At 36.1% G+C, this 11490-nt stretch overlaps 1 protein-coding gene and 1 long non-coding RNA gene across 4 annotated transcripts; one reads left to right on the top strand and one right to left on the bottom strand.

The window, feature by feature from the left end:
* Positions 1-4136: 4136 nt before the first annotated feature.
* On the bottom strand, positions 4137-7427 carry LOC149036759 (uncharacterized). Of its 3 annotated transcripts, XM_089188866.1 has the most exons (5): positions 7203-7412; positions 6975-7040; positions 6535-6606; positions 4894-4917; positions 4137-4290 (listed from the first exon to the last, which is right to left on the bottom strand). In XM_089188866.1, exons 1-5 carry the CDS (start codon positions 7287-7289, stop codon positions 4237-4239), a joined length of 303 nt encoding a protein of 100 aa, XP_089044992.1. In that variant the 5' UTR covers positions 7290-7412; the 3' UTR covers positions 4137-4236. The 3 variants fall into 3 exon arrangements, with proteins under 3 accessions (XP_089044992.1, XP_089044994.1, XP_089044993.1); XM_089188868.1 differs by lacking the exon at positions 6975-7040; XM_089188867.1 differs by lacking the exons at positions 4137-4290; positions 4894-4917 and adding an exon at positions 5583-5724 and having other exon boundaries at positions 7203-7427.
* Positions 7428-10476: 3049 nt separating this feature from the next.
* Positions 10477-11251, top strand: LOC149036758 (uncharacterized). The gene is made up of 2 exons (XR_016181496.1): positions 10477-10911; positions 11046-11251. It is a non-coding gene; the product is annotated as an uncharacterized LOC149036758 (long non-coding RNA).
* The last annotated feature ends 239 nt before the right edge of the window (positions 11252-11490 follow it).

Genomic DNA, 11490 nt, shown 5'->3' with positions numbered 1-11490 from the left:
AAACCTGAAGGTATCAGTATCATTTTGTGTAAAAAAAAAACTGTTCACACATAAAGATACACTCGATTATTTTTGATTATGGTACATACCTAGCCGTAAAGGTAGTGATAATCACCAACTCGTATTTGCTGTTGATACAAATCAAGAGAAATGGAAATTAAACTTCTTACTGATCGTTTTTTGAAAAATGAAGAAGAATTGGAGAAAATATCGAGACAGATAACGAGAACTTAAATCATGAGATCTTAGTATCTTTCTTAGTCCTTTGACCCTCAAGAATGACCAGCAACTAATTTCTCCTAACAGTATCACCCCTCAATAGCACATAAGTTATGAGAATACAAGAAATGATCACCAACTAAAGGAGTTCCTGATTGTTGATCAAATTCTCCTCGTCAGCACCCTAGGGGAACAGAGTGGAGAAAATGCATACTGAAGTTGGGGAGAGTTCGTCCTTTTTTCGTCACAGAGCCTTTCAACTAATATTGATCCCAACAGTATGCCAAACACTTGTCACACATGAATTTAGTTTACGGCTTAGCCGAACGTAGCTCACGTAAGACCTCTTTGAAATTTAGCTCCCAGAGCAACTCATCGTTAACTCTCAGAACCTGACGTCTGAATCCTCGAGGGGGAGGGGGGTGGGGGCTTTCTATTAGCTCTTTGATTGGAGGAAAATCGAAGAATCCAAAAAACACTGGGTCATAGCAAATATTATGAAGCAGAATATTATGATAAAACAACTTATTTCCTGCGCTTTAATGGTTGGTTGACAGGAGCAGTGACAAATACCGAAAAACAATTAATTGCTTACCTCTGTACCGACGGTTTGATCAGACTTAGAAAATGTTGCGTCCCTGAAATGGGTAGTTGAGTAGAACAAAGTTTTGATGATACTCAAGAAAGACATTTCTATTTGAGTTTTAACTATTTGAATAGTTAGAAATATAGAGCATTTATCGCTGAATTTCGAATGCTATCAAGTATTTCTTGATTCGTTTACTGCTTCATTTCGATATATGATCTGTGATTGGTCCAGAAAACTTGCGCCTACTACTACTCTATCAGGTGTAAAACTTAAACCAAATGCGACTTGATCACTTGAGTTTTTCCACGCTTCAAAGCGTTTCCTTGTTTTGATTCTGTGTTCTAACTGGCTCCTTGTGATTGGTCGTGGTACTTAATTCTGGTTTCCTGATCTCAGTCAGACTGTGTTGTGTGACCTGTCAGGTTACTTTGTGTTGTGTTTGAGCAGAGAACAACGTTTTTAAAGAACGTGAAGGAGCTTTAATTGCTAGATACACAACTGCTAACTTACTTAACTTAACCTAACCTAAAAAACATAGACAACTAATTACATATTTATACGGCCGCTGCATAACATTACTTAATGAAAGGCGATCACAAGTTCACAATACATGATGAACACTGATTTTAGGGCCTTTTTACAATCTACACCACACTTTGGGCTTTTACAGAAACTCTTTATGTTGTGAATGTGCAGTGATTCCGGAAGTATGAGTTTTACCTGTAATCCGGTCCCTCAATCTTTACCCATCAAGGTTTCCTATATTGATTAATTTTACCTCCTCTGCTTTATTTCGCATAGAACCCAGCTGATGATTTAAATTCTCTTTCAAGTGGCAATTTTTTTCTTTTATGTGTCGCAGGAATAAGAGAAAAATCCTAACTTTTCTCCTTTGAAGGCATAAAAATTTTCAACGAAAGGAAACTTCCTATAACAACCAGTGGCTGCAAGATCCTTCGGGCGTCTAAAAATGGTATGTCTTCTGGAAACATTAGCTGGTTTTCACTGCTGACTGAAAGGAGGTTGTAGCCTTCATATGCCACTTGTCCTACCCAACGTTAACTTCTTTAAGGTTTTGGTTTGCAGTAACCAAACATTATTTGATTGATATACGAGTCTGATCACGTTCAGAAGGCTTCTACTCCTACTTACCTGTCAGTCGTGGCCTGTTCGGTTTCCACTGTATCTCCCCTCTTGTCAATAAAAAAATTAAAGAAGAAAATAAAATGAGATATTTAGATCAGAATGATCTGCATTCAAAGCTTAGATCACACGGTCCTTTTACGGAACTCAAATAAGTTGAATCAAGATGATTTTGGCGCTCGCGAAACAATGAAAAGTCGTACCTGCAACTTCTGCGTCGATGTGACTTGAAAAACTGCAAGAAGAATGAATAACGCAAAATAATTGAAAGAAATCGCACGGCGGAACATGATGCCTCTAACGCAAATGCAAAAGAGACAGTCGAAGTTTTTCTGTGAAACGTATGCTGTCTTGAAGCAGTTTTAAAAACTGTTAGTGCACGATAAGTTAAGACTGGATAGAGAAGGTCTCTGAAATAAAGTTATCTATGTGCGAGGATCTTTAAATTAAATTTCTCTGATTCTGTTCATTCATTTGTTGAGGAGGGACAAACTAATTTAACTATCGATGATGAAACAGAGATATTGAAGGTTCCCTTTGTGAGAATATTCTATACGTTTTTAACTGATATCATTCATTTGCTAACTCTAATATAATTTTGTTAGAAAAGGCCTTTTAACTCAGTAAATAAAACTATGATAGCTGACTGTGCTACTTAAGGAGTTTTGGGCATGCATTGAAACAAGGCCACACGGACAGAATTTTCGAGAGGGGGTTGCGTTTTTTATATACGACGATGCAAAGCCAGCAGGACTCTGACTGATATAGATCTATGAGTGGGTTCCACAACTTTGTTTTTATTCATTTCCTTGTCAGCAAGCTGCTCAATACAAACTGAATGAGATATGTAGTTCCTCTTATTGGTACCCCTACACCCTAAAACATGCTGAAGTATTGAGAAACTAGCGATTTGACCTTGACACATCCAGCAACGTTGTGACAAAACTGTGTTCGCGTTCAACGAGTAGGTCTTGATTTCATTATTTTTCAACAACCTTGATTGGCTGATTTTTAATTTTTTGGAATCTATTGTTCTGACTTCTGTCTCGTTTTCATTGTGTGGATGTTGTCGGCTTGAGTAGAAGCCCTGCAGGGTTTGGTTGACTTTTAATTTATTGGAATCTACTGTTCTGACTTCTGTTTGGTTTTCATTGTGTGAATGTTGTCGGCTTAAGTAGATACCCTGCAGGGTTTGGTTGACTTTTAATTTGTTAGAATCTACTGTTCTGACTTCTGTTTGGTTTTCATTGTGTGAATGTTGTCAGCTTAAGTAGATACCCTGCAGGGTTTGGTTGACTTTTAATTTGTTAGAATCTACTGTTCTGACTTCTGTTTCGTTTTCATTGTGTGGATGTTGTCAGCTTAAGTAGATACCCTGCAGGGTTTGGTTGACTTTTAATTTGTTAGAATCTACTGTTCTGACTTCTGTTTGGTTTTCATTGTGTAGATGTTGTCAGCTTAAGTAGATACCCTGCAGGGTTTGGTTGACTTTTAATTTGTTAGAATCTACTGTTCTGACTTCTGTTTCGTTTTCATTGTGTGGATGTTGTCGGCTTGAGTAGAAGCCCTGCAGGGTTTGGTTGACTTTTAATTTATTGGAATCTACTGTTCTGACATCTGTTTGGTTTTCATTGTGTGGATGTTGTCGGCTTAAGTAGATACCCTGCAGGGTTTGGTTGACTTTTAATTTGTTAGAATCTACTGTTCTGACTTCTGTTTGGTTTTCATTGTGTGAATGTTGTCAGCTTAAGTAGATACCCTGCAGGGTTTGGTTGACTTTTAATTTGTTAGAATCTACTGTTCTGACTTCTGTTTCGTTTTCATTGTGTAGATGTTGTCAGCTTAAGTAGATACCCTGCAGGGTTTGGTTGACTTTTAATTTGTTAGAATCTACTGTTCTGACTTCTGTTTGGTTTTCATTGTGTGGAGGTCGTCGGCGTAAGTAGAAGCCCAGCAGATTTTTGTCAAGATTTAACTTTTCTCTTTCCTTTCTATAACATACTAATTTTGTGTCAATTTTTACTTTTTGATAATTTACTCCACGTTTATCGCAAAATTATCCTTTTTTAATCCTTAAAACAGTCATTAAACATATCTATGAATCCTCTTAATTTAATAGCTCACATTCATTGTTTGCTCTGCTTACTAGAAATATTACAATGCAAAACGTAACCACAGATTTTCAGGGATGCCTTTATTTCAATAAAGTTTGGGTACATTTTATAACAACCAAGCGACATATGCATCTTTTACTCTTCATAACATTAGTACAAACAGTGTTTCGTTCATCTTCGACTGTGATATCTGTCGGGTCTTGCTTCTGTCTTGTCTCTCTTCACCTATTGACAATAAATAGTGGGGCACTTGAATAGTCTAAATCAGAGGATAACATTTTGGGAAACTTCTATTTGTGGAATGGAGTGGCTCTGAATAAACAAAAATGATCTTAAACATTGGTTGGCATAGATAAGAAAGAGGGACTTAAAGCGTGAAGAGATCCAAACAGTGCGCACCGCCATGTTGGATCGTACGACGTTTTACGCTTGATTTTACTATTTGCACTATCCCCTTGGGACTAATGCAAACCAATGAGCTTTTTCCATATAATTAAACAAAAAAAGGCCATGCGTAGTCAGTAATCAAGGCGGAATTGAAGCTTATCACGTAACATTAGGCCAAATATCTTTTTAAAGATTCCTCTCTTGGTCTTGGTTACTGTAAAACCTTCTGGTGCCTGCAGTGAAAGAGGATAATGATGCTGCTGCCGCTAGAAGCTTAACATGATGATGATCAAGTTATGTAATGCGTCTTTATTTTCGTTCTAAACGAAAGTGAAGATAAAGAAGTTCTTTCCATCAAGCAGTCAGTAATATTTGAATTCGTAAAACATATATTATGACTTTGCCAAGGCTATGAAGCTGATCATGAAAAATAAAGCTTACCTGTTTTAGCCTTGGTGGCGTTGTCTAATGAAAGAGCAAGAAAATACATAATGCTAAGAGAAGGAAATAAAATTTTCCGCAAAACATGATGCCTCTGAATTTTAACTTTGTCAGAGTTGAAATTGCGTTATCGTAAATACGAGATAAACTGATAAATAACTAAGTCACTGAGCTTACATTAGAGGAGGAAGTCTGACAAAAAGGCGGTTTGTTGTGACACAATTCCAAATGGGAAAAATTAAAAAGGAAAGAAAAAATAACCTAAGTGAAGCTGCTCTGTGAATTATGTTTTGATCAATTTGTATTTTGACGTGAAGTGACCTTGTTTTTTGTTGGGGGGAGGAGGAGGGATCAAATTGAGATTATGGCGCCAATTTATCAAATACCACTCAGACCCCAACGTTGAAAAATTCAAACAATGAAACAAAACAGAAAATGGTTGTTTTGAGAATCTTTAAAAAGCAGTTTTTACTCTGATATGAATTTCATGGCGCCTTGAAGAGAACAAATCCTGCGTGTTTTGAAACGATAAACGAGTGTCTTCTTTTGAGCTTAAAGTATACTTTTATAATTAAATTTTCATATCATCATCAATTCTGGAAGTATTGAATAAATGAAAATTTTTACTTTTTGAAAGAGGCAATGGATGAGGAAGTCCCCTGGACTGGTTTATTAATTTCCGAGTAAAAGAAGTTTATATATATTTTTTATTAATCTTTCAATTGGTTCATTCTCTCTGGGAGATACTACTTGTGAGCAACTTGCATGGTGGCATTTCTTCACCTTTTGCTTAATCATCTATGTCAAAACAGTTCTCTCTCTCTCTAAAGCCTGATGAGTGGAGATATAAAGTTAATCATAATAAACAATCCAGTGACATTCGATCCAGTGATGAAGGTCATTCCTTTTAAATAAAACATGTATTGAGAGTTTTGTTAAACTTTACCAATTGGTGGTTTTCATACAGGAACCTTCATTGAGTTTTAAAAGCGGGGTCCCCTTTATTGTTTATTTCAGGAGCAGCTGTACTTTGTTCACTGATACAATGTAATACCTAAGTATGATTTCAACAAGGAACCGACTGATCATAAAGCAACTAACGATTAGCATAAAAAGCATCTCTCAGAGTGAAAACTCTCCCCAAACGCGGGTGGTCCTAGCTTCCAGACTAAAAAAAACATAGCTGAAGCAATGGTAATATTAATGACTGAAGGGCATTTTGGTCTGGAATCATACTAATGATTTTCAACACAACAGAACCGAAAAAGCTTATTTAAGAAAATTGAAAAGCCAAAGTTTTTGGAACAAACGTTTCAAATTCCCCACATCATAGCTTCTTTGTCTTTCTTTTTCTTGCAATTTCATTGGTTACTTTTCAGAGGCCATGAAGTCTCATGGCTTGTTTAATTCGGTTTTGTGTTGCCTCCTCAATTAGTAGGAAAAGATGGCATTTAGGGCAAAAATTAGTGCGATTCGTGAATAAGTCACACCCTTGAGAGCCAATCTGATTGCAAAGTTCACTAATTATTTGAAAATGGATGTTTTTGGAATGAAACAGTAATGACGTTGACGCTATGATCTTGGCGATTTTGATGACGATAAATGATAATAAAGTGAATTGTGAAAGGGTTTGACTAATACCTCAACTGAATGTCCCCGTTTGGACAACGCACTGCTGTAGCTAACGGGCATATGCCGGTTCCATGGAGGAGACTATGAAGGTAAAAGCAATTGAATACTTTTAAAGCATGGGTGAGAATTGCTTGAGAATTGATGCACTCGGAAGACTAAATAAGACCTATAATTTTAATATTTATAATTATGCAGTTTTTGTAACCGCATTACAACTACTAAATATGAGTCATAGGAGTTACAAGAGTACATACAGATACTACAAATAAAAATTCGCATCAGTTTTAAAAATTATATCTCATCAGAGAAAATGAAGGAGAAAATAACTTACAAATAACTTCATCAAGTGTACATAATCCTCAAAAGAGGACGTTAAGTTACTTAAGTTGGACAAAGAACGATCCAAGCGATAGAAAGTAATAATCGCAAAATTAAGGCCATTGACTTACTAAAGCGTCAACAACGCTTCTAAGAAGTCGTCTTTTAGTCCAAACTGCTTTGTAGTTATCAGGTACCTTAGATGAAAAAAAAAAAAAAAAAAAAAAAAACCTAATGATACAATAAAATCGATGATCCCAATTTTGATTTTGCATATGAAATGGTCGTAATTTTTGCAGACGATAGTCAACTTCTCGGATTTTAGGTTTATGACTGATGTCTATAAAAGACAAACCTACCTGTTGAAGACCTAGTGCCATATTCTGATAAAACAGCAAGAAAATCGATACGGTGAAGAGAACGAAGGAAAACTTTCCGTAGAACATGGTACCCAATGGTTCTGATTTAAGCAGAAGTGATTTTTGTTCTTTAAATACTTGATAAGTGATCACCTTTGAAGCATTGAGCACAAATGGACGCGATGTTTTAAAAAAAAACCCTTTTGTGGGACAAACTTCAGAGTAGAAAAAAAAAACCTTAATCGAACTAAACTACCAACAATTTTTTATTATTTGCATTTTGATGTAAACGGGGATCTTTTTATGGGGGCGGCTATAGCGTTGGTATTTTAGGTATTAATGAGACCCCAACTTTGCAGAATTGACAGAGAAAAGAAAGGGGCTCTTTATGAATGTGTTGAAAAAGACAGTTTTTAATTTGATTAAAATTGTATAACACTTTGAAGGGGACAAATCTTTAGTATTTCGAAACGTTACAAATGATTGATAAGGGATGGTCTTCTTTTGAAGTTCAGTTGTCTTTAAGATTTTAAAAAAACTTTTAAACTTTTTCTGTTTTCCTTTTTCTTTTTAGGGCAGTCTTGTGTGATCAGTAATTCCACATATATCGCCATTATTTCCGAAAGCGTTGAATGAGAGATAATTGTTACGTTTTTGAAGGTCGCAGCGGATTAAAAAGCGTCCTTTATTGGATTCTCGATCGCCCTATCAGAGGTGACAAAAAGGTGAAATATTTTTAATTCTTTAATTAATCTTTCAGTCGTTACATTCAGTCCAAGAGATATTGTTTGCCAGCAATTTGCATGTTGGCATCTCCTCACCGTTCTTCACTCTTTCTTTGCAGCATGAAGAATGAAGACAAAAAGATAATCAAAAATAAACAATGCATTTATATTTGATTCAGAGATGAAAGTCATTCTTTCCAAATTAAACTTGTTTTGAGAGCTGTGTCAGATGTTATCAATTGGTGGTTTTTATGTAAGAACTTACGCTGAGTTTTAAAAGTAAGGCCACCAATTTGATAAGAAGCAATACCCCGTTCATTGATACGTAATAACCCCTATGACGTCATTTTGACGATGGCATAATCAGATTACTTATCTTATTCATATTTTTACCAGTGTTTCTTATTTTGAACTGTGAGTTACAGTATATTTATATTGCAGAAGGAAATATGTTGCCTAAGTCAGAAAAAATTAAAATATTCACATACCTAAGTGCCAAAGACCTTCGGGCACTGATATTAGACTGAAGTATCACAGAATCTAACCCTCGGCTCAAATTCAACAAAGTCATAAAATTCCTACTGGTGGAGTGAAGCAAAGTGAGGGTGACATTACAGCCTATGACCTGTCCAGAGCTTACACTGGTACCTCTCAAGTTGCAATATCGTGTTAACCACCGAATTTCATTTTGAAATTAAGTTCTTAGCCTGTGCAGTATCGTTTAATTTGCTAGTAGAGAGTAAAACTTCACACAGTTTAACTTTGGACCTAATTCAGTCTTACTTGGTTTTGCGATAGTAATGAAAGACATATTATGAAAAGCAAAAACCTCAACATAGGAAGGAAAAATTCTCTGCAAAATTTAGACATAGCTTTGTTTGCAATCAAACTCGTGGCCGAAATCAGAAACTGATTATAGACAAAGCAGGAAAACTTGAGGCTATCAATACCTTGACCTGTTTTATGTCAAAAAAACTATATAACCAAAGCACTTTCATTGAATATTTCATAGTTATGAGCTTGAATGGTTATATTGTACTTTTCAAGAATACAGTCATTTGAATAAATTCAAATTGAATTGTACTTTGCGGGGTTGAAAAATAGATTATCACCTTTCTGGGAGGTAAAAGTGATCTGTTAAAAAAGGTAATAACTTTATGATCAAAAACTATCTTACGACACTCTCCTCGTTTTACTTATTTGTTGTCGGTTAAGAGAAACATTAAAAATGGTTGTAGTGCTATGGATTATACGTAATCAGTTGAAGAGCGTATCGTTACAGTCGGAAGTTAACGCGAAGTTCTTTGCGCTTTTTTCATTGAGTTGGACAAACACGAGGCGAGCGTAAAAGGCGAGCCATATAAGAGACTCGTGCGTACCTCTGGTCCCCAGGAGAGTGGAAAAAAAAACAAAACAAGACAAAACAAAACAAAACAACAGGCTGGCACAATTGACACCAGGAATATCTTGGCTGTCGTAAATACTAATTTGAATGAAATGATGTGTTGATTTTTATGTCCACGAACAAATATCAACTACGAAAGATTTCTGTATTTCTGAGTCAAGGGATGTCACGTACAGCTGGCATAATAACAAAAATTACACAAGTGCTGTCCAAAAAGTAGCAAAAAGGGGAAAAACTGATTTTTTCAAAAATAGTCTAAAAAAACATATGGAAATTCTTTGAAAAAGAATAGTTAAATTAGTAATTGTGTGAGTGTAAGTAATCTGCTCTATGGTTGAACCTAGTTGGAACAGTGCGGGGCTACTGTGTGCTTCCTCACTTATTAATCGCTTTGTTTAATTTGTGAAAGATTCTTCAAAAAATAAATTCCAAATAATCATGAACACCTGGATCGATGCTTCACTATAGATGTTTGTGGTTGCTTTCCGGAATAGTTTTGACTTGGGCTCGATGCCAAATTCTAAAATTTAAGAGAACCTCTCCGCATTGAATGAAGACGCGACTAGCAAAATCAGCTTTTCGAGATAGATGATTAGTAGGACTCTCTGGACGCGGGTCACTTTTCACTCGACAACGCTGCCTCCGTTATTAAAAGAATCTGAGATTACCGATAATCTACAACTTTCTCGTACTTTTGCTTGAAAATGGGGAAACATCAACCATATCCAAGGGCTAAAATGATTTTTGTAATAACAATTTGTTGCTCCGTCTTTGCCATGACATCTGAGTATGCTCCTAAGGCTTTTCCCTTTATTACTGGGATACCTGTGGTAGCCCAGTCATAAAATGCCTTTGTTTTTTTGTTGTCTTTTTTTTTTTTTTTTTTTCCTCCGCCACAAAATGAAAAAATAGCGCAATAGTAATTAGAGGTCATTGGGCCCTCAACACCATGACAACTAACTGTGATCCAATGAGGTGTTCACATGCTGATCACGCGTGTTATCCCTCAACACCATGACAACTAATTATGATCCAATGAAGGTGTTCACATGCTGATCACGCCTGTTATCTTAATGATGATTGACGTTGTCATGCAAGGACAGGGCCGGGTCACATGAATCACGAGATTTTGGTCGGTTATTTTGTATTTTAATGTATTTGGATTGCGGTCTCCTGGAGCATTATGGCGCAAACGCGCAAAATACTTACAGACGCATATACAAGTCGTATTAATCGCGGCTAATCCACACTGAAAGATGTTATTGAGCGGTAATTTTGGAACGGATTGAGTCGCGAACGCTTAAAAGCCATGAAAGCCTTGAATGCCTTGTATGCTAAATATGCCAATGTCTTAGCTGAAAAACGTTCACTTGTTGTAAAAAGCAAAATCTGAAATCTGAAACCAAACTGCATATACTCTATACAATCTATTGAACAACACTACTACCGTGAGACTGAAGAACATAACTATAATAGATGCAAACTGCTTGTGAAGAAAGAAGACATGTTGGATTCACTTGATGGCAAGGAACGTAGCTACGATAACAGTACGAATGGTATTAATTTCACGATCAGAAAGGTGAATCTTATGTTTGTTTTCATTGTAGTTGTATGGATATTCTTTTTTTAATAAATATGTGACCCAAAACCCTGTGTTTTTTTGTGTATAATGTTATTATGTTAAATATTGTTTATGCAATTGTCTTGTCACAGGCGGCCCAAGCTCACGTCTCGAGAAAAAGCCAACGATTAATTCATGAATGCGTCACGCGTTGTGTGACTTGGTGTTAAGTTACGAGAGGAACTGCACGTTATAAGGAATAGTATAGGGAACGAAGTATGGTCGATTTATAACGATACATATTTCGAAATATGAACATTTTTCTCGTAAAATCAATAAAACTTACTCATACCCTGTGTATCCGTTGTTTTTTCTTGCGATTTCTGCTGTTTTAAGCTTGCTTAACCATCACTGTTATTCACGTCATCTACTTTTATTACGTTGGTAAAATCTGTACAGACATCACACCAACCAACTCGCGCGCAAAGTAAGAAGACTATATTGAAGGCTTGAAATAATATTGCGATCGATTTTCCTCAAGAAATGGGCCAGGAATATTCCACAATAGTGCAAATTATCGTGAAGGCAGATCGCAGA

This window comes from Pocillopora damicornis, chromosome 12, assembly GCF_964200805.1.
Source record: "Pocillopora damicornis chromosome 12, jaPocDami1.2, whole genome shotgun sequence".
In the NCBI taxonomy this organism is placed as follows: Eukaryota; Metazoa; Cnidaria; class Anthozoa; order Scleractinia; family Pocilloporidae; genus Pocillopora; species Pocillopora damicornis.
This window is presented reverse-complemented; position numbering and strand designations above follow the sequence as displayed.

Coding starts and splice junctions, on each gene's coding strand:
- LOC149036759 (XM_089188866.1), bottom strand. CDS start 7,289: ATGTTCTACGGAAAGTTTTCCTTCGTTCTCTTCACCGTATCGATTTTC. Junction 7,041..7,202: donor TGGCACTAGGTCTTCAACAG/GTAGGTTTGTCT, acceptor TTTTCATCTAAG/GTACCTGATAACTACAAAGC. Junction 6,607..6,974: donor GAAGCGTTGTTGACGCTTTA/GTAAGTCAATGG, acceptor TTACCTTCATAG/TCTCCTCCATGGAACCGGCA.